An 18,419-nucleotide genomic window follows, 5' to 3' on the forward strand; every position below is an offset into this window, starting at 1 on the left:
TGCACAATAATAGATGCTCTGTTTAAAAAAAGAACAGACAACCCTCCACAGCACACTCGTTTAATGGAAAGATTATGCCTGTTTACTTGCATAAAAGACACTCTTTAAGCATGCGATTGTTCAAAAACACCGCGTTTGGTTTCAGCTCGTTATGTCCCCAAGGTCTCCTGTGGCTTTCTGAAAATGTGAGATAAGCGGTGTGAGTTTGTGGCAATCAAGTCTCAGGGGGGTCAGTTCACTCAGAGGCCAGTGGACAGGGGCCATTTCAAGCATTCTGCTTTAATGGCTGTTGAGGCCGAGGGCTTCGCTGGTGCCTCACATAGTATTCCAGCACTGACTACAACATTGTGTCGTGTTACCTCCCAGCTGAGCCGACGTACTACGAGAACAACACGGTCTCTATAAGTTTAATGAGGCATGAACTGCAGTCCAGTGAAGGCTGTGAGGTCAACCTCCTGCCTCAGCCTTTCTGCTGACCAATACTGGCCAAATAATGTTGTCGTTTTCAATTAGAGCTGAAGCAGGTAGTGGATTATTTGATTGACAAAATGATTCTCGAACTATGTGCTGTTTTTCTTCGTCTTATGTGAAAGTAAATTGAATATCTTTGGGTTTTGGGCTGTTGGTCGGACAAAGAAGCAAGTTGAGGAGTTGGGAAATTGTATAAATGAAATGATTAATCAAGATTAAATTATATAAACAAAATACATTTTCAACTATCAGTGGTAGAGCCAATCAAATAATGACAGAATATCTCTGGAAACTGATTTTCTTTCTGGTCCATGTCTTTATCTGTGCGCAGCACCATTTCCCAAATGTCTATTCATGTCCTGCCCTAACGTCTACTCTTTCCTGCTCTAACTCTCTCACTGTTGATGAGTTGGGTGTGCGCTCAACTGGTGATGTATTCAAAGCCCAGACTGGCCCAGTGCCTGCCTGAGGAAGGAGGATGGGTGGGTGCCCACTGGAAAATGCTGCGATAATGGACCGAAGGGAGAAAGTGCGAAAGAACGAGTGGCCTAAGTGACCACCGGAAAACACAGGGAAGCCCTTTGTGTTTGCATTGTGGGTTTGGCTCCATGTTGGTGGACATCAGTTGGGCACAGGGATACAGGTTGCATGGAGCTTGTTTGTTCTGCTGCAGCTTTTAGACACTAAGATCCCACCAAGCCGCCTTCAAAGAGTTGAGTTGAACTGTAATGGACAGAAGAGATCAGTATCTGCTTTTCCCATGTACGTCTTTCAGCGCTGTCATCTAATGAAGATATGGGACTTGAGCACGTTTAGCTCTCTGTTTTCATTCCGTCTGTATTGTTTCCAAACCTGATGCCAAATCAAACACTTCATTTGTGGTCTCAGATGGAGCCGCCAAAAACGCAAAGATATCTCTTTCACCAACAGGTTAAAAGAACCATCCATGTGTTTCCTTTGCTGGAAACCTAGTGGTGGCCCTGCTTTTACTACTTTCAGCATAATGACAATAAAGAAATTGTAATTCATCAGAGAGCGTTTCTCTCGTCTATTTAAACCAATTCAGATAATTTTGTAGTTTATCAGTATAATTACATCTGCGTTTAACCCTGTGGATCCTTTCGCACAGTGATTACAGCGATAACATCGCATCCAGACTGTATGATCCTCTGATAATCTGCAGTGTAATCAGTCTTTGCGCCAGTCGTCAATTGGAGAAAGATGTTCAATTACCATAATCGCCCAGGCTGTCGCATGATACTTATTTCTTTGAGGTTTCACATTAGTTTGAATAGTTTTGTGGCCTTGTTGTTTGTGCTCTGTGCAGAAAGATGTGAAGGACGTGTTCACAGCCATCACGTTCGAGGTGGCCTACAGCCTGGGGAGGCATGTGCTGTCGGGACACCAGGAGCGAGACCTGCCCGCGCTCACTCCTGTGCTACGATGGAGGAAAGGAAACAAGACCGCAGCGAGAAACGAGGTAAAACTTTGAGACGAAATGAGATGGTGTTTGGGATCAATATTGTTCAAATAGATGTAAGTAGTAATTATCTTATGTTGAGGTGCCAAAGGTTTCAGGGCTTCTCAATGTCTGATTTTCTGTGGTGACAGTAAGTTACCAGAGAAAAAGATCTTAATATGGTGGTGTGGAGGAGGGTGATAATTCAAAAATGTACACTGATCATTGGACATTTGTTTTCCTGCGGTTGGACTTTGATATACAATGGATGATTGAAGTTGTTATCAATGAAGAAAAAAACATTCTGGCCCCACAATGAAGTACATAATTCATTGTGCTGAGCAAGAAAATGAGCATGACGGAGATTTTGTGTTGCTGTTTCATTTAAACCTCTTTTCATTTCGTTTTGATTCATTTCTATAAATTGTTCAGATACCGCATCATCTTTGACATTAATGCTTTGGTTCAGGCGTGCTGCAGCTGATGAGGGTAAAAGGATGATCACCAACATAGCAGTTATTTTCAACTAATTCAGATTATAGTTCATCTCTTCAATTGATTATAAAGAATACATTTTTTTCTTCCCTTGGACCACAGAAGAAATGAAGGAAATAGCCCAAATTGAGGTTATAATGATTTGGTGTGGGTTACCAGCTTATTATTGTCTGTGTTAGCTTTTCTTGAGTGGAATCCAAAAAGACAGATTCATTTATTTCCTTTGCGACCACCTCTAACCTGCCCCACATGTGTTTCCCCACTGTCTGCACTTCTTAAAAAACGGAGGGGTTTGCGCCTTTCAGCACCTACAGAATCCATTTATCTGAAGCTCATCAACGTTACATCAAACTTTACCGCTTGACTTAAGTTTCCTTTCATGATTTAGCCTCAAACCAAAGACCGTCCTCTGACTGATTAAAAGAGAGACCAGAAAGAGTAAAGATTGTGTCCTTCCCAGATAAAAGAAATCTGCTGGATAGCTTCATCAACAACACGATACTGCCCCCTAGTCTGAATGTGGAGTTAATGTGTTGTGTGCGTGACGTCAGATGAACTGTGTACTTTGCTGTTTCCTCTCCAGACTTGGTTCGAGAAGAACTGCCTGTCAGACGACTGTGCTGCAGACCTGAGGCTTCACGGGAAACTGTTGCTCTCTGGGTAAAAAAACATTGACTTCCTCAACAGTTTAGATTCATTCTCTGTCTGTTTCTTCAGTCCTGAGGAAGCAAGCTGTCGTCATAGGCCATGTGGGTGTGGGTAGTGGAACCATGACGCATGCTTGGAGGATGTCCATATGTTTTTCCATACTTCCCTTTCTTTTTATTGTGTATCTTTTGCTCTTTGTACATTCAGTGACGGCATGTGTGTGTCATGGGGAGCAGTAGTTTTACATCTTCTTTATTTTAGCCTGAAAAACAAGAATTGTAAGGCCACTCTTTGTTAACTTTTAAAGCAAAGATTTCAAAATAAGACAAATTCAGATTTGATGTTGATATAAATCTTTGCTTCCTGCTCCTCCTGTCACATCCCACAGTTGTCATAAGAAGCTTGTTTATTCTCTAACATGCGTTCTTTATTTTATGTTCCCATCAGGTTTCATAGCATACCCCGTTTGGCCCTCGGAGGAGTGAAGACCGTCTCTTTGAACCTGACCATCTCTAACGCTGGGGACGACGCCTACGACACCAACATCTACTTCAACTTCTCCAGAGAAGTTTTCTACATCAACTTCTGGCAGAAGGTCTGTTGCTCTTGTTGCTGTTTGTTTAATGAAGTGCACAATGTTTGTTTCTGAAATGTATTTGGCTGTTTGGCTGAAACGTTGTGGATGAAGTGGACCACATTTATTTCACATACGTATCGGCTGAATATCATCGGTTTTCAACTGAGACGTACATTTTCCGAAAGATTTAGACTCCTGATTCAATGTCAAGAGCGCAGTCTAAACAGTGAAGCATACAAAAAGACAGGCCTGCAGGAGGACAGGATGAAGAGCAGGAGAGGCCCAGCAGCAGCAGCAGCAGCAGCTGTCCCATCGCACAGCTCCTCTGGCTGACCTGTCACACGCTTCTCTGACTTATTCAAGGCAGACACACCATGTCAACAACGTATGAGCTGTGTGCATGAGAACAAATCAGAACACACATGCCTCGTATTCCCATAAGCTTGACTTATGTGCCGTTGAAATCGCATTACTCATGTAAAAAAAAAAGGGGGGCGGGGCATATTTAATGCAGGTATGTAAAATGAGGATTATGGCTGACCTTCATGGGGACACTGATCGGGTCTGCTCCTCCCACTCTTTGACCTCGAGCAGAAAACTATTTCATCATTCTGTCTCTGTTAAAGAAATGTCTACCCACTGGCATCCCACGTTATACCTGGGAGATTTTCCACGCCGCGCTGCATGTGGATGGGTTTCACAGCGGCCACCGCTGCCTCTGCTCACGTCTGTTCGCTCGCTTGTTGCAAAGAGGCCAGCGGGTCCGCTCGCAGCCGAAAAAGACAGTCAGAAAGTCAGTCAGAGCGCTCTGACACGAGCTTGCACGGGCTCAGCAGATGTTAGAGAGGACAACATCCATCATGAAGGCTTTTGCCCTCATAATGGACCTTGTGTTTATCCTCCAGCTGGGCTTTGCTCCCCTGTGATGGATAAGATCATCTCTTTAAGCGGCACGTTATGTGACATGATTTTTTTTTTTTAAACAACAAAGCTGAAATTGAATTAAAATAAAACACATGCTGCAGGCAAATATTAGAAAAACAGTGTTTCAGTTTGAGTTTCATAGCTAATCTAATGAACTAATTAAGTATCAGGTTACCAGCAGTGCACAGAGGCTCATTTTGCTCTGGAACCTGATAAGTCAGGGTGGCCCACTGCACAAAGGGAGCAGGAAGTGAACGGTATGAAGAGATGACAAAGAGGAAACCGAGCAGATTTACTGCCGTATGCTCTTTGAGACACTTTTAATTACTACTGGCGAAGTCCGAGGTGCTGATGTGACCCCTTTTTGTAAAGTTAAGGTGAAGCTTCCAATCCTCCCCTGAGGCTTTTTCTCCAGTGAGCGAAGCGTGAACTTGTGCTCCCCCCCCCCCCCCCCTCATATTTGAGAGTGGGGTGTGTTATCTGTCTGTTGTTCTTGCAACACAAGCTGTCAGAAAGCTGCGGAGGTGAATTGGTGTCGGGAGCACTGCCTTCACTCCCGTGGGATCCACAGACACCGGCTTCTGTTTTTTTTTCTCTGAAATGCTTGAATTGTTAGTTCTAGCTCTTTTTTTTTTGGACCAGATGTTTTGAGCCAGTGGGTTATACTTCTATCCCACTCCATTTCAGAGGTCAATATCGTACCTCCACTTCCACATTTACCTGAAAGCCATAGTTTTGCTTTACTTTGCAGATTATGACTTTACACACAAACCTACCTGCCTCTAAATAGTATGATTTATTGGGTAAAACCACACAGCAATCTAATTATAAAGTTAGTCGTATTACAATACGAGTTTTGGGGTTGTTAGGCAGGGTGATATTTGAAATCAACACCACATTATTTATGGGTGTTTGTACAATAATGACATACACGATGTCACAATATAACAAATGTATGCTAAAGTTCATATTTTATAATCAGTGTATATATCCACCACTCTGAAAGGGGCCATTCTGCAGAATTAATACTTTTTATACATTTAGCTGATAATACTTCTTTATTGTTAATTGGTGAAATTTTGAATGCAGGACTTTTACTTGTAATGGAGTATTATTATTGTTTGGCATTACTACTTTTACTTAAAAAGTGGATCTGAATACTTCAGTCCAGAGTCCAGAAAGTGGGAACGCAACTGTTAAATGTGTGAAGTTGTGAATTGTCAGTGGTCCTTCAAACCTAAGAATATACGAATCACTGGCTTTGTTGTCTGAGGGGATGCAGCTTTGCACATGCTATGTAAGCCAATGGTGGATCTTAATCTTCATACCTATGTGGAAAGTGGAAAGCAGGCAATGACACTGACTTGGAAAAGGTCGACCAAAGTACCGTAGAGCCAAATGTATAAATACCGAAGTGGATGGCGACATAAAGAGACATGCAGAAAATGGGCTTTCTGTGTGTTGTCATCCACACTAATGTACTCCTCCAGCAGAGGCTTCAGCCGACACTAAAGCAGGGTAAACAATCCTGGTGATGTTTAGTGGGCCTGCCATTTGTGAAAATCCCAGCGTGTATTTGTTCCCGACAGAGAAAGACAAGAGAAAGAAAGTGAAGAAGTGCTGAACAAACACACTTTGTCACTTTTCTCCCCGTGGAGGCACAACAGGCCATGTGTCCGAGTGCTCTGCTCTCTCAAGAGCTGCCAGGTGGATGATGGGTAAACAGGCTGACTTCCCCAATCCTGCCCAGCCCCATGGGACAGGCAGTGTTTGCGCAGCAGCATGAAGGAATACAGGAAATAGAGGAAATTCCATCATTGCCAGTTGTGCTGGGGTCCCAACCTGCCCCTACAGGGCTCGCCATAGTCTCCATGCAAAGGGCAGCGCTGCTTATTTAAGCTGACTTAATGAAGATGGAGGGAACAGCCACACCCTGGATTTACACTGGGAATTTGCTGAATAAGGGGCATGGCGTTGTGGATGATACCGTGGATGGATGTCTACCTTTAAATATGTCAGCAGAGACAACCGTCCCACCTCTTTTCTTTATCTCTTTTGGAAACATGTTATAAACACAAGCCCAAACTGGACAGCAGCTGACGCATGCAGACGTTTTGTATGACTTAACTTAAGCCCCCCTGCTGAATTTTCCAGGAGCGCGAGTCTGTCTTTTTATTTTTATTTTTTTTTCAAAACTTAGTCGTGAATAATTTCTGCCCTCTTTCATGCTCCCAGCACACGAGCTCAGCCGACAGCCTCTTTGTGAACTCTCGCTAAAAGAATTCTTACTCCTCGTCGGGTCAAGGCCCGAGTGTTTACACAGCGCAGCCGGTGAAGCTCCATAATGTTTAGACAAGCTTCCAAACACGCCGCCTGGAGGTTGTCCAATTACCCACCCGCTCAGATGTGTGTGTGCCATCACTGCTTTATACATTCTTCGTTTAACCTAATTTAGAACTTCAATAAAAAAATGGGTACCTATTCTTTTACATATAGAAGGTATATTTCTAACAATACACTTTGATCTTGCTGTATATGTTGGCAGGTGTGTGTGTGTGTGTGTGTGTGTGTGTGTGTGTGTGTGTGTGTGTGTGTGTGTGTGTGTGTGTGTGTGTGTGTGTGTGTGTGTGTGTGTGTGTGTGTGTCCCTGTGTGTTGTTAAAGCTGCAGTAGAGGTTATACTGTTGCTTTTCACCGTGCATATGTAGTCAATTACGTTATCTGTGATATTTGCATTTATTTTACCACCCAGAGCCTTTGCTGAGTCTTTTTGCTCGGTAACTTCTGAAAACGGAGTGTTCCCTATCACAGTCTACTTTGTCTTCCTCTTTGTGTCTGGCATCACTGTGACTGTCTCCCACTCTGTCTCCAGTCTGTCTGACTTTATCTCCTCCTCTCACTCGCTGTCTATCTGTCTTTTTGCAGGAAGAGAAGGGTATTTCCTGTGGACTTGTTGATTTGGACTTCCTCAAATGCAGCGTGGGATTTCCCTTCATGAGAGCGCAGACTAAGGTAGCTCAAACCAAGAGAGAACTAATGGCATAATGTCAGAATTGCATTGGTCGCAGAACCCCTGGTTTATTCTCTCTTTTTCTCCTCAGTATCATTTTTCAGTGATTTTTGACACGCGTCAGCTCTCTGGGGAAAATGACACATTACAGTTCTTAGTTCAAGCAAAAAGGTAAGTCTTAAGAGTCTCACATTTTAGTGCATAACAACAGGTTTTTTTGTTACCTGTGAATTAAATTATGAATCCCCTTAAATGTGCCCAACTTTATGCCCTGCAGAGCAAATGAAGTTTTGTGGAGTTTCATCTTGCATACTGTAAATGAATTGGTTTACAAAATGACTGAATAACTTAACTGTTCCTTGTTTGTTGCAGCGCCAATCCTGAGCACAACCTCTCTGACAACAGCTTGGATCTGTCCATCCCTCTGGTTCATGAGACCGACACGACTATTACTGGGTATGAACAAGACGAACCATAACAGTGTCGTGACTATTATACAAACTTAAAGCTGAAACCAGCTTGAACTGGTTTCCCATCTGTTGGCTGTTGGGAGGAGAGGGAGTGTTTTTTGTCAGTATGGAGCATGTCAACTTGAAAAGCCTTATCTCTGAAGGCTTTATCATGGCTCTGCTCCACAGGGAAGGGAAGGAGATGTAAAACAGCCCAAATCCGGCACAAGTCTGACATCTGATAAAGCTGCTGTGTGTGCTGTCTGTCTTTGTGAGGGGAGGCTTCAGAGCAAAGCTGGACTCATCTGACTCATATCTCAACTGCTAAATAAATCTCTGCTGTTCAGCTGATAACATGACTAAAGCCAGAGATGTTCATGAGGCTATTTTTTAAGCTTATTGTAATAAATAGTGAATGTGAATGCATCATCTTCCAATCTCTCTGTTATCTGCAGTGTGGTGACACCGAGCTCCTTTGTGTACGGAAACTACATCGATGCCTCTCGCTTCGTCCGGTTGGAAGACATGGAGTGTGACTTTCAGCCTCTTAATCTCACTTTCCAGGTACTGCTAGCAGAGGCCATGTTGGATTTGTAGTATTTGGACATGCCTCTCTATATATTCACTTTGCTTTCCCTTTGTCTCCATCTTTTCCCGTCTCCTTGTGATGTGGTTCCAGGCCATAAACAAGGGGCCCAGCAGGTTGCCCGGCTCCACTGTGGACATCAGGATACCCAACCGGCTGGCTGGCAGCGGAGCCGACATGTTCCACATCATTGAAACACAGGTGGATGCCAGCAGCAGTCTATCTCCATTATTTATCCAGACCAAATCATTATTTATTAGTTTATTCGCCTGCAGGCAGCCGTATTTTTAGCTCATTTTATCCTGCATACTCCTAAGCTTCTCTTGATGGCACAGCTGCCTGTGTCCACCTCAGACGACACTTTTATGTATAGACAGACGGCTGCTAAACCCTCGGGCTTTTTGCCATGGCGTGGCCAATTTGCTGAGTGTGAGGCACCACTGGGGCAGTGAAAAGCAAAGCAAACGTGTTGACGTTGCTACTGAAGCTAGCCAGCCATTTAGTTTCACAACATTTTGCATTTAGATAAAGAAACACAATCCTCCCACTGGGTTTAAATGTTTTCTTAACTCTTGCATTGCTCCTTCCATAGAGGTAGATCATGGGGGAGCTCAAGCTGATAATTGTGTATACTGTGAATGGGCAGACGGGGTTCACTGTATCCCACCCTCCTTGAGCCCATCTGGAATCACTTTCAGAGGGATCAGACAGCTTGCACGAAATGGGAATGGGACACCTGCAGAGCTGGCTACTGCCCAGTACCATCCCCAGCCTGGAAATACACCGTGTCTAGCCTGTGGCACACCGGACAGTTGCACACTTTTATTTTATAGCCAGATATTCTTACATTTTATACAGACCTCCATTTGTTCAGATATGATATACAAGTTCCCGACTGTTGCTCCATACGTACAAGTTTTTCTGCACAAAGTCCCTCAATCGTCATGGTTCAATGTGAATTTTCTGTTCTCGTGAGGGCAAAAGTTGGTGGAGCCTACGATTCTTCACACCAGCAACGGCAGCGGAAAGACAGGACATGAGAAAACATCGCAATAAAAGCTCAGACATGCTGGGTGGCAACAGAACAGACAATGAGGAAGGACGGAGGACATTTCCACCTCCCGAGCCTCAGGTCGGACTGAGGAGAGGGGAAAGGGGAAGTGTTCCCTGGGGGCTGGGCAGTAAACCAGACACCTCTAAATCACTCCATATGGGAAATCTGGCTGGGAGGGGGGGGGGGGGTTATGGCTTCTTTTTGGGGAGAACTTCCTCTGAGCCCTGGAGGCTCATAACAACAGTGGGATTGGGCCAGTTTAAGTGACTGAAGAGCTGATGTGTACATTTTTTGCTTTCAAACCCCAAATCTTTGCAACATTAACATGACAAACTCCTGCTTTCCTCCTCAACAATGACATATCCTACGTTAACTAAACTCTGTTATACCTCATTATCAGATTTGATTCAAGATGTAGTCAACACAACTCTCCCACTGTCCTGTTTCAGGTAGCCGAGGGCCGAGGGAACTGCACCCCTCACAGGAACCCGACACCGTGCACCGTCCCCCAGGACGGAGAGAGCATCTTCCACTCCATCGTTGCCTTCTTCACCAAATCAGGACGCAAAGTCTTAGTAAGTATGCAGCCCCCCGCGGTGCACTTTGACATCCAGAGGTCACTGAGAGTCGCCCCATGTGAAGGTCCATGTTTTTGTTTTGTTTTTAGTCAGTGATACATCTGTTCATCATACATGCTTCTCTCTCCCACACACTTTCCTCTGTTCTCTCCCACTCTCTGTTTCATCTTCTCTGTCTTTTTTTTTAAAAGGACTGTGACCGGCCTGGAAGAGCTTGTATGACAATCTCCTGCAGTCTGGGCCCACAGTTAAAAGAGGAAGCTCTGAGCATAGATATGAAGCTTCTCCTCAACACTGAAATTCTCAAGAGGGTAAGAAGCATGTCAGAAGCTTGTTAAATTGAGTTGCAGGTTATTGTGATTCTAATAGTAACAGAAATCCACCCTCTCTCAACCCACAGGAGAGTTCCTCTGTGATACAGTTTGTGACAAGGGGCAGCGTGCAAGTAAATGACAGGGCAGTGGAGGTGCCAAATGGCCTGCCAGAGGACATTTCTGTGAGTACATTATTGACAGTGAATTCACCCTCTACCGACATTAATTGTAATATTTCAGTCAAATTTGACAGAATGCAAAAAAGGTAAATTATGGTACATAAAATAACTACAGTTAACATCACAATTACGTGATATCCAGCCGAGCAGCTTCCGGTACCAGGTGTTCTTCTTTTGTGTTTAAAAACTACTTAAAGGAGCTCTTATCAATATATTTATTTTAACAGTTGGTCACTATTTTACAGTAGTTGCTTACAATGACAAACCCACAGAATTATCGCCACACCCGACAGCAGCTATTTCCCAGCCGGGGCCCAGCAGTGGGCCTCAGAGTGCCATCTAGTGCGCCACAGATGTACTGACGAATGATTTCGATAGATTAAGAAATATATATATATATATATACAGTACAACCCTGTAAAAGCTCCAAAGCATGGCGAGGAAATATGACCCTGAAAACATTGAATCTGAATTTACAATGGCAGGCAGTGAAGCGTGAGGGTAAGCAGAATATTTATTTGGTCATTACAGACAGTGACATAACACATATTTACAGCCAAATTATTTTTTTTCACGCATATATATTTGTATCTTTCGCTGCACAATCCACTGTGCTGTGGTTAGACAATGCGTGAGCCGCTGTTGTGAGCCCAGAGAACAGCTGGGGACTGTGGGTATACTCTACGGTGGCACTTCTATCGGCCTCTTTTCGGGGTCCTCAGCTGTGCTCAAGGACAGACCCTCCCCCCTATGTTGTTTGCTGAGTGATTGAATGGCCCACCAGATCACATGTGATGATTACATTGAGCACCCAGCATGCTCGCAGTGGGATCTCTCAAGTGATTAGGCCGCTGACCGGGGCTGCAGCCCTGCTGACCCTGAACTTCAGACGTGCTCGGAAAATTCAGAGCTGCTATGAATATGTCCATACCATGCTGCTCTTTCAGCACTTAGTGAGTGTGAGTGAGCTCATTCACACAACTGTTAACCCCCCCCCCCCCCTTCTAGGTTTTAGTAAACACAGTTACCTTTTCCCTCAGGATCCCTGCTGACTAGAGTACACACTGGAAAGTATGATTTGTGGTCCCTGGTTGTATCGCTCACATCGAGCCGGCTGGTTGTCAGCAGAACGACGAGCTCACTTTTTAATCTCCCTTGACATGTAAACAAACTGACATAAATCTATAGGATTCTGTTGCGAGTACGCAAGTTACAAACTGAGTAACTTCACATTCAACTTGACATTCCTGGAATTGTCTGATTGCAGAAGTTGAAACTGGGAAAGTCAGAGTGCAACGACCAGTCGAGCTTTCATCTGTCCTGTACACACAAGCGCCTCAGCATGCATTGCATTCATTCCAGAGCTACGAGTAAGGGGGAGGTGTTAATTTGGGAAACTATTCAACAGAGATTAATCTCCACTTGTCCGCTTGGTTTTGTCTTGGCTCACAGTTGGCGTCTCATGCCACATTTAAGTTCAAAGGGTGTTACAGCACTGAACACTGAAGCAGTGAATTCCTCAGTCATTTCTGAAATTGTCCCAGCATTGTTTGCAGTAACAAATTAGGCAAGCTTATCTGACATGTGGGAGATTACACATGATTTGCCTTTGTTTGAGACCATTAGTAAATATCTACATCTATTTTATGATCCCTGTGAATGTGATGTTTTCCATTTAAGGCCTGAATGCTGACAGTCAAGCAGGCTTAGCTGTGGTGCAGAGTAATGCAAAATTTCACTAAAGTCAAACCGCTGTTGATTCAGTGGAAATAATTTCAAGCGATCCGTGTAATTGTGTTGGATATGACCAGAAGTATTGAATAAATTCAAATCAACTTTTCAAAGCACAAAGTCAAAATGATGATTTTACTGTCAAAAATAAATGAAAGTCATGATAATCAATTAAGAATCAAAATACTGGAGATAGAAAATGATTTTAAATTATTATGTTTTTGTCAGCGGAAACGACTTCCGTCCACTTGGAAGTCGTTTCCGCTGACAAAAACATAATAATTTAAAATCATTTTCTCAGCGTGCATTGGGTTAAGTGAACTGAGTTTGCTGTCAGTGACAGATTATACAGCAGGTCAGTGTTCATTCATGTCATGGGAAACAGCCTAAATAGCTCTTATTTATTGTGGAACCAGGCTATTTTGTTTCAGAGTTGCCAAGCCTCCCGAGATTTCTCTCACAACCGTTTAAAGGCGTGACGCTACAAAAAAAGGCTGTTGGATGATGTGTTTTTTTGAATAGCACTGACCTAATAAGATACAGATGTGTTGAGATTGCACACACAGAGCAGTGTATTATGAAACAGTGATGGTCAAGCTTACTGACTAGCTCTACGATGTGATGAAGACATAAAGGGCAACATCTTGTCAGACAGCCAGCCTGCACATATGCTAGCGCCTTTATTAGGCTGAGCTAAAGCTAATGTCAGCTTGCTAACAAACAATGACAATGATAACATGCTTATGTTTAGTGCGCATCATTTTTTTTACCATCTGCAAGTAAGGAGGCTAACATTTGTAGCAGTAAACACACAGTACAGCTGAGACTTTTAGGGGTGGTAGTTTTACAGGCTTTTGTCACAATGATAGTACTGGGAAAAGTCATTCATTTAGATCGAGAGACAATCCATTCTGTTGTTTGGATATTTCAGTGTGGACCAAAGTGGGAGACCGACCGACGGACTGACATTGCAATCCATTGAGCCTTGCTGCCAGCTTGGCTAAAAGTGACCGCTTACCATGTGGATGAAAAATATTTTGAGCATATTTGTCCAGTCAACACTGATTCTGACTCTACATTGACTTTGACTGTTTTTGTCTTTTCTACTGAACGACACGACTGATTGATTGAATGCGGTCTGTGTAAAATAAACTCACTACAGAGAGTGACACAGCTAAAGCATCTGAAAAACGATGCGTCTTGGTTGTTATTGTTGCACTACATTGCATCATTAGCAGCACATGACTTCATGATTACTCTTGTGTGTCCCTCCGCCTGTGTGTGTGTGTGTGTGTGTGTGTGTGTGTGTGTGTGTGTGTGTGTTGTATTGGAGTGTGACTCACTGACTGACTAGTCTTGTGTTTCAGCTGGTCTTCGAGGCTCTCCACAGTCAGGAGCCGAAGGGTTACGTAGTCGGCTGGATCATTGCCATCAGTCTGCTGGTGGGAATCCTCATCTTTTTGCTGTTAGCTGTGCTACTCTGGAAGGTAAAACAACGCATAAACACAGACTGTGATTTTTCATTCGTCAACAAACACAAAAGACACAAAACTGCTTGTTTCTCGAGCAATATTTGTCACAAACTTGTCACAACCAGAGGCGTTGTGTCCGCACAGTATCCAGTTGTACAGAGACAGCTGGAGGGAAGAGGTGGGGGGGGGAGAGCTCACTTTGGGCCTTTAACATCCATGAAAATGACAAATCACAGACTGGACAATCATTCACACCATACCACTCACATGAAAGAAGACTCTAAAAGCGATTACACTGATGTCTAGAGGCCCTGTTAGCACAAAACGTCTTTTCTTTTTCGCTGCTTCATTTTCCGGCGGGAATACCGCAGCGAAACCTTGGAATGTAGGTCTCCCCCCCCCCCCCCCCCCCGATCCCCAGGTCTTCGGACCTTGCCAAAATAAACCCCACATACAAGAGCAGCACATGTCCTGTATTGCGCATTTCAGGAAATGCCTGAGGAGAGTACAGGTCTGTATCAATAAACGTAAGTAGTGAGACGCAGATAAATGAATGGAGTCGTAGTGAGAGAGGCATAATCCCAATGTGGCTGCCATTTTTAGATACACACTAAGAATCTACTGCTCTCGCCATCCTTTCGTATCTCATTTACGTTACACTGGGAAGTAAAATGTAAATTTGGGTGCAATATTACTTTTTCAAAGAAATAACACATTTCTAAAGGGAAAGGTTTGATTTGCTGCCATCCATGCCTGTGGTTTTGTGTGGTTTAGCCTGTTCAAAGACATTGTTTTCTATTTGTTTCACTGCAGGATACATTTCCACCCCCAGATGTTTTTAACTCTAAGATATGTTGTAATCCGTCATGATGAACTCAATTTTAAATCAATAATAATAGCTCAAACCACATGTTATTATTGTATTAATGCAGCTTGAAGAAGAGACTGTTTTTAATAAACTCTCTCATTGGTGGTGCGTTCAGTGACACTCCTGCGAGTCAGCTGCTGGATAACGCTGCGTTCACAAGCTACGTGAAATCAAATCCAGAAGTCAAGCAAGAAAATCCATTTTTGTTCCTCTCGTTATTTGACAGATGGGATTCTTCCGCCGGCGCTACAGAGAGATCATTGAGGCTGAAAAGAACAGGAAGGACAGTGATGAAAGCTGGGACTGGATGGAAAAGAACCACTGAGACTTGTAGTGGGGGTCCCACAGGAGCCAATGAGATTAGGGATTGGGTCGAGAAAGATCCAATTGCACGTGGTCTCGCAGCCCAGCCGCCCCAGTGGCACCAGGCCCTTCAGTCTTCCATATGTGGAAGAGAAGAATATTCTCCATATTTTTTGGAGACTTGATCTTTTTTTTTGTGGGTGGTGGTACAGGAAACAGGCTTCTGAAGTGACCGTGTTGCCTGCCAGAGGACACTTGTTGTGGAATTCAGCCAATCTCAAAAGAGGTAACTCTCAGCCAGCGAGAGCGGAGCTGTTGATGGAGACCCACATCCTTACGGGGACGTGGCGACAGCATGAATACTGGTGGACGATGAAACCCTCAGGGCTGTGTTACATAGCAAATTTACACTTTAAGCCATATTGTATAAAACCGGGCTTCAAGAAGAGATGTGGTTTTGACGGCCATTATAAACATACTGTATCTCCGGTATGTTTTTCTAAAAGCACTGATGTTTGATAAGAATGAATGCCTTGGCTCCATAGCTTCACTGTTTATGCCAAAGATATGTCCTGTATAGTATATGATTGGAGTCGTTTGTATATTCAGTTCTTCCTGGGAGTGAAAGATTGTATCTTTTCTGTATTATTTCCGCCTTGTGAATATCTGGTTTAAACATCTGACTCCCGCTCTCTCCCACAGATAACAAGCCGGAGCTGATTCTGTCTTTCAGACCCACACACACACACACACACACACAACGGTTAAACGCTGTGTCCTCATGCCATCCGCTAGGGTTGTCAGGGTTGTCGCAGAGGCTCTGAGGGCCCAGTAAAAGCGCTCTCTGAGGCCATTAGGATCTAGCTCAGGATGTGGTCATCAACCGCACAGTACAGGTCTCTATTAACACTCTTATTTGCCATTATTTGCCATAATAAAGGAAATTGCCATTTCCTTTATTATCAAGCGGTTGTGAATTACGTTCACATTTCAAGCTTTGAGACTTTTCATAAGCGTTCCATTTGTTATGGTCTGGCTTTTAAACAGTTGTTTGTAGGTGTTTAAAAGTGGATGTAACAAAGTGATTTTGTCCATTTTAACTTTGAATGAACAAATGCTTTGAAAGTGCAATGTGTGTGGGGAAGTAGAGTGAATTATCTGACGCTGTTTTTGCCAGGATCTGTTGCTCAGGTTATGCAGCTGACTTTTTAGATGGACCCCCAAAGGTTTTCAGGTTCAAGTGACGACTGAAATGTTGTACGGTATGATTCATATACGTCATGACATAAGTCCTGATCATGTTCAATTTCCAAAACATTTCCAGACATCTCCTAAACAGACCATATTTAATTTTACTGTTACGTTATTAGTCATTGGGTTTTAGTGTGAAATATGAGATACATTGCTCTCCACGGCCAGATGAAAGTCTGCGATGGGAGTCCACCTTCAGTCGTTTACAGGGGCCCATGGCATGAGTAATGCCCTAAGAATAGGTGGGAATGTGCTGCACTCAATCACTTCACATAAACGAGCTCTTTGGGGCTCATGGGAAAAGCTCATTTTAAGTCAACATGAAGGAATGTCAGCTCCCCGAATATCTGCCACTATTAAAGTTCACAGCTTGTCAGTACTCAAATTTGACCCCACATGTACTCGAGAGTCTTTTAAAAAGCTGGGTTAGATGCTGAATGAACGTTTACAGAACACAGCGAATTACATTTTATATTAAAGGTCCCTAAAGAAATAAGAATATTAACTATTTCATACATTTGTAGAGTTTTGCAGAATTTATCAGTGACAATGGGATTATAATTCATTATATCGAAAAGATATTTTTGCAGTAGTCCAGAGTCAGATTAAAACGTGCAATGCCCGAAAAAGAAAAACAAACAATATTTTGATATGTTTCACACAGTGGTAACACACTTTATGGTTCACTGTGATTGCTTGGCTTTCTGTTTTGTCCTGTATGAACCTTTTATTGATCGATAGGGTTTATTTTATCATTTAATTCCACTGGCATGACAGCATATACTGTACACATTCACGTCCTCCCTCTGATTTTGTTAAACCGATGCTATATCTATGTGCAGTGAAACCGACACTTGACAATTTTTTGAACTGTGATGTTTGTGGACACAGTCAATCACACCGTTATTTGGGGGTTTGGTTCTGAGTATACTACTGTCACTGAATAGCATTTTCATTATAGTGTGATGTAGTGTGTATGTTTGATGTAGTAATGTTGGAGTTGTATATTTATCTGTTTAAAAGATTTTTGGTGAAATTTCATGGCTCTGTATGCTGTTTTTGTCCAGTGTGGTTGTTGGTTATAGTTCACTTCTTTTTTTTAAGGTGTGTGGTGCTCTCTGCTGGCTGCTTTGATATAAATGTACACACTACATATAAACTACATATTCAAAGTTTTTTGAAAACTCTTTAAACAGTTTTTATATTTGGTTGAACAAAAAAGTTTTTTTGTGCAAAAACAGCATTCTAATTATAGGGGTCTAATTTCCATCTCATCGAAGTGGATAATGTGCACATTATTTATCACGCTCACAATATAGAATGCTGCAGGAACCAGAAATGATACATATATATATGTCAGTTAATGCCGCTGTTGAGTGTCTTTAAAAAAGCGGTTGCTAACAAGTGGCTAAATGAGACTACAAATCCTTATTGTGCCGACTGGTCCATCATCACTGCCCTGTTGTGTATACTCATGTGTCCGTGGTCTAGTCTGACGATTGCGTCCATGCTTCAAAAATCATAAAAGTGGTGTTCATTTGTGAGGATTATCTCGCTGAACTAAATTTGGATGTATCATAAACGTATGTTTATCACGGAGCTTTTTTCTGCAATAATCCAAAGGAAAAATCACATTGGCTTTTATCAAGGGAACCAGTGCGATGCTAACTGTTGGTCTACAGAAATATGTCATCCCTGCACCACTCTGTTCTACTCATTACGCAACTGAAGTCTGATTGTTATTCCTTGAATTGTAGGAAGATGCTGGATCCCAATGTCTCTTAAATATGCAATTTAGTGGTTCCTAAAAACACACTTTCATACAGGCTTAATTATATGTATTTATATTTAGCATGTCGAAAAGCAAGTGAAAAAAAGTTATACTGTAGTATGTCAAAACAGTCATCAATGTATAAATAGTATATATAGTATGTTGATAAGAGTGATAAACAAGACATATAGTATATCAAAAAAGTCAGAGTATGGTATGTCGAAACAAATCATCAAAGTTATAGTTAAGCACGTCAAAAGGTCATGGTGTGGTATGTCAA

General features: G+C 42.7%; 1 protein-coding gene across 1 annotated transcript in view; it reads left to right on the forward strand.

The window, feature by feature from the left end:
* The window catches only part of itga9 (integrin, alpha 9), a 45,268-nt gene extending 27,859 nt beyond the window's left edge, over positions 1-17,409 (forward strand). Inside the window, exons 16-28 of the mRNA XM_079280682.1 lie at positions 1,799-1,951; positions 3,009-3,085; positions 3,521-3,668; positions 7,499-7,585; positions 7,675-7,754; positions 7,956-8,039; positions 8,488-8,596; positions 8,712-8,819; positions 10,122-10,247; positions 10,442-10,561; positions 10,651-10,746; positions 13,842-13,961; positions 15,041-17,409. Of these exons, the coding sequence (XP_079136808.1) occupies positions 1,799-1,951; positions 3,009-3,085; positions 3,521-3,668; positions 7,499-7,585; positions 7,675-7,754; positions 7,956-8,039; positions 8,488-8,596; positions 8,712-8,819; positions 10,122-10,247; positions 10,442-10,561; positions 10,651-10,746; positions 13,842-13,961; positions 15,041-15,139 (1,407 nt within the window). The 3' untranslated portion in view covers positions 15,140-17,409. The remainder of the gene's footprint in view (positions 1-1,798; positions 1,952-3,008; positions 3,086-3,520; positions 3,669-7,498; positions 7,586-7,674; positions 7,755-7,955; positions 8,040-8,487; positions 8,597-8,711; positions 8,820-10,121; positions 10,248-10,441; positions 10,562-10,650; positions 10,747-13,841; positions 13,962-15,040) is intronic.
* Positions 17,410-18,419: the final 1,010 nt, after the last annotated feature.

This window comes from Melanostigma gelatinosum (genome assembly GCF_949748355.1).
Source record: "Melanostigma gelatinosum genome assembly, chromosome: 12".
Lineage (NCBI taxonomy): Eukaryota > Metazoa > Chordata > Actinopteri > Perciformes > Zoarcidae > Melanostigma > Melanostigma gelatinosum.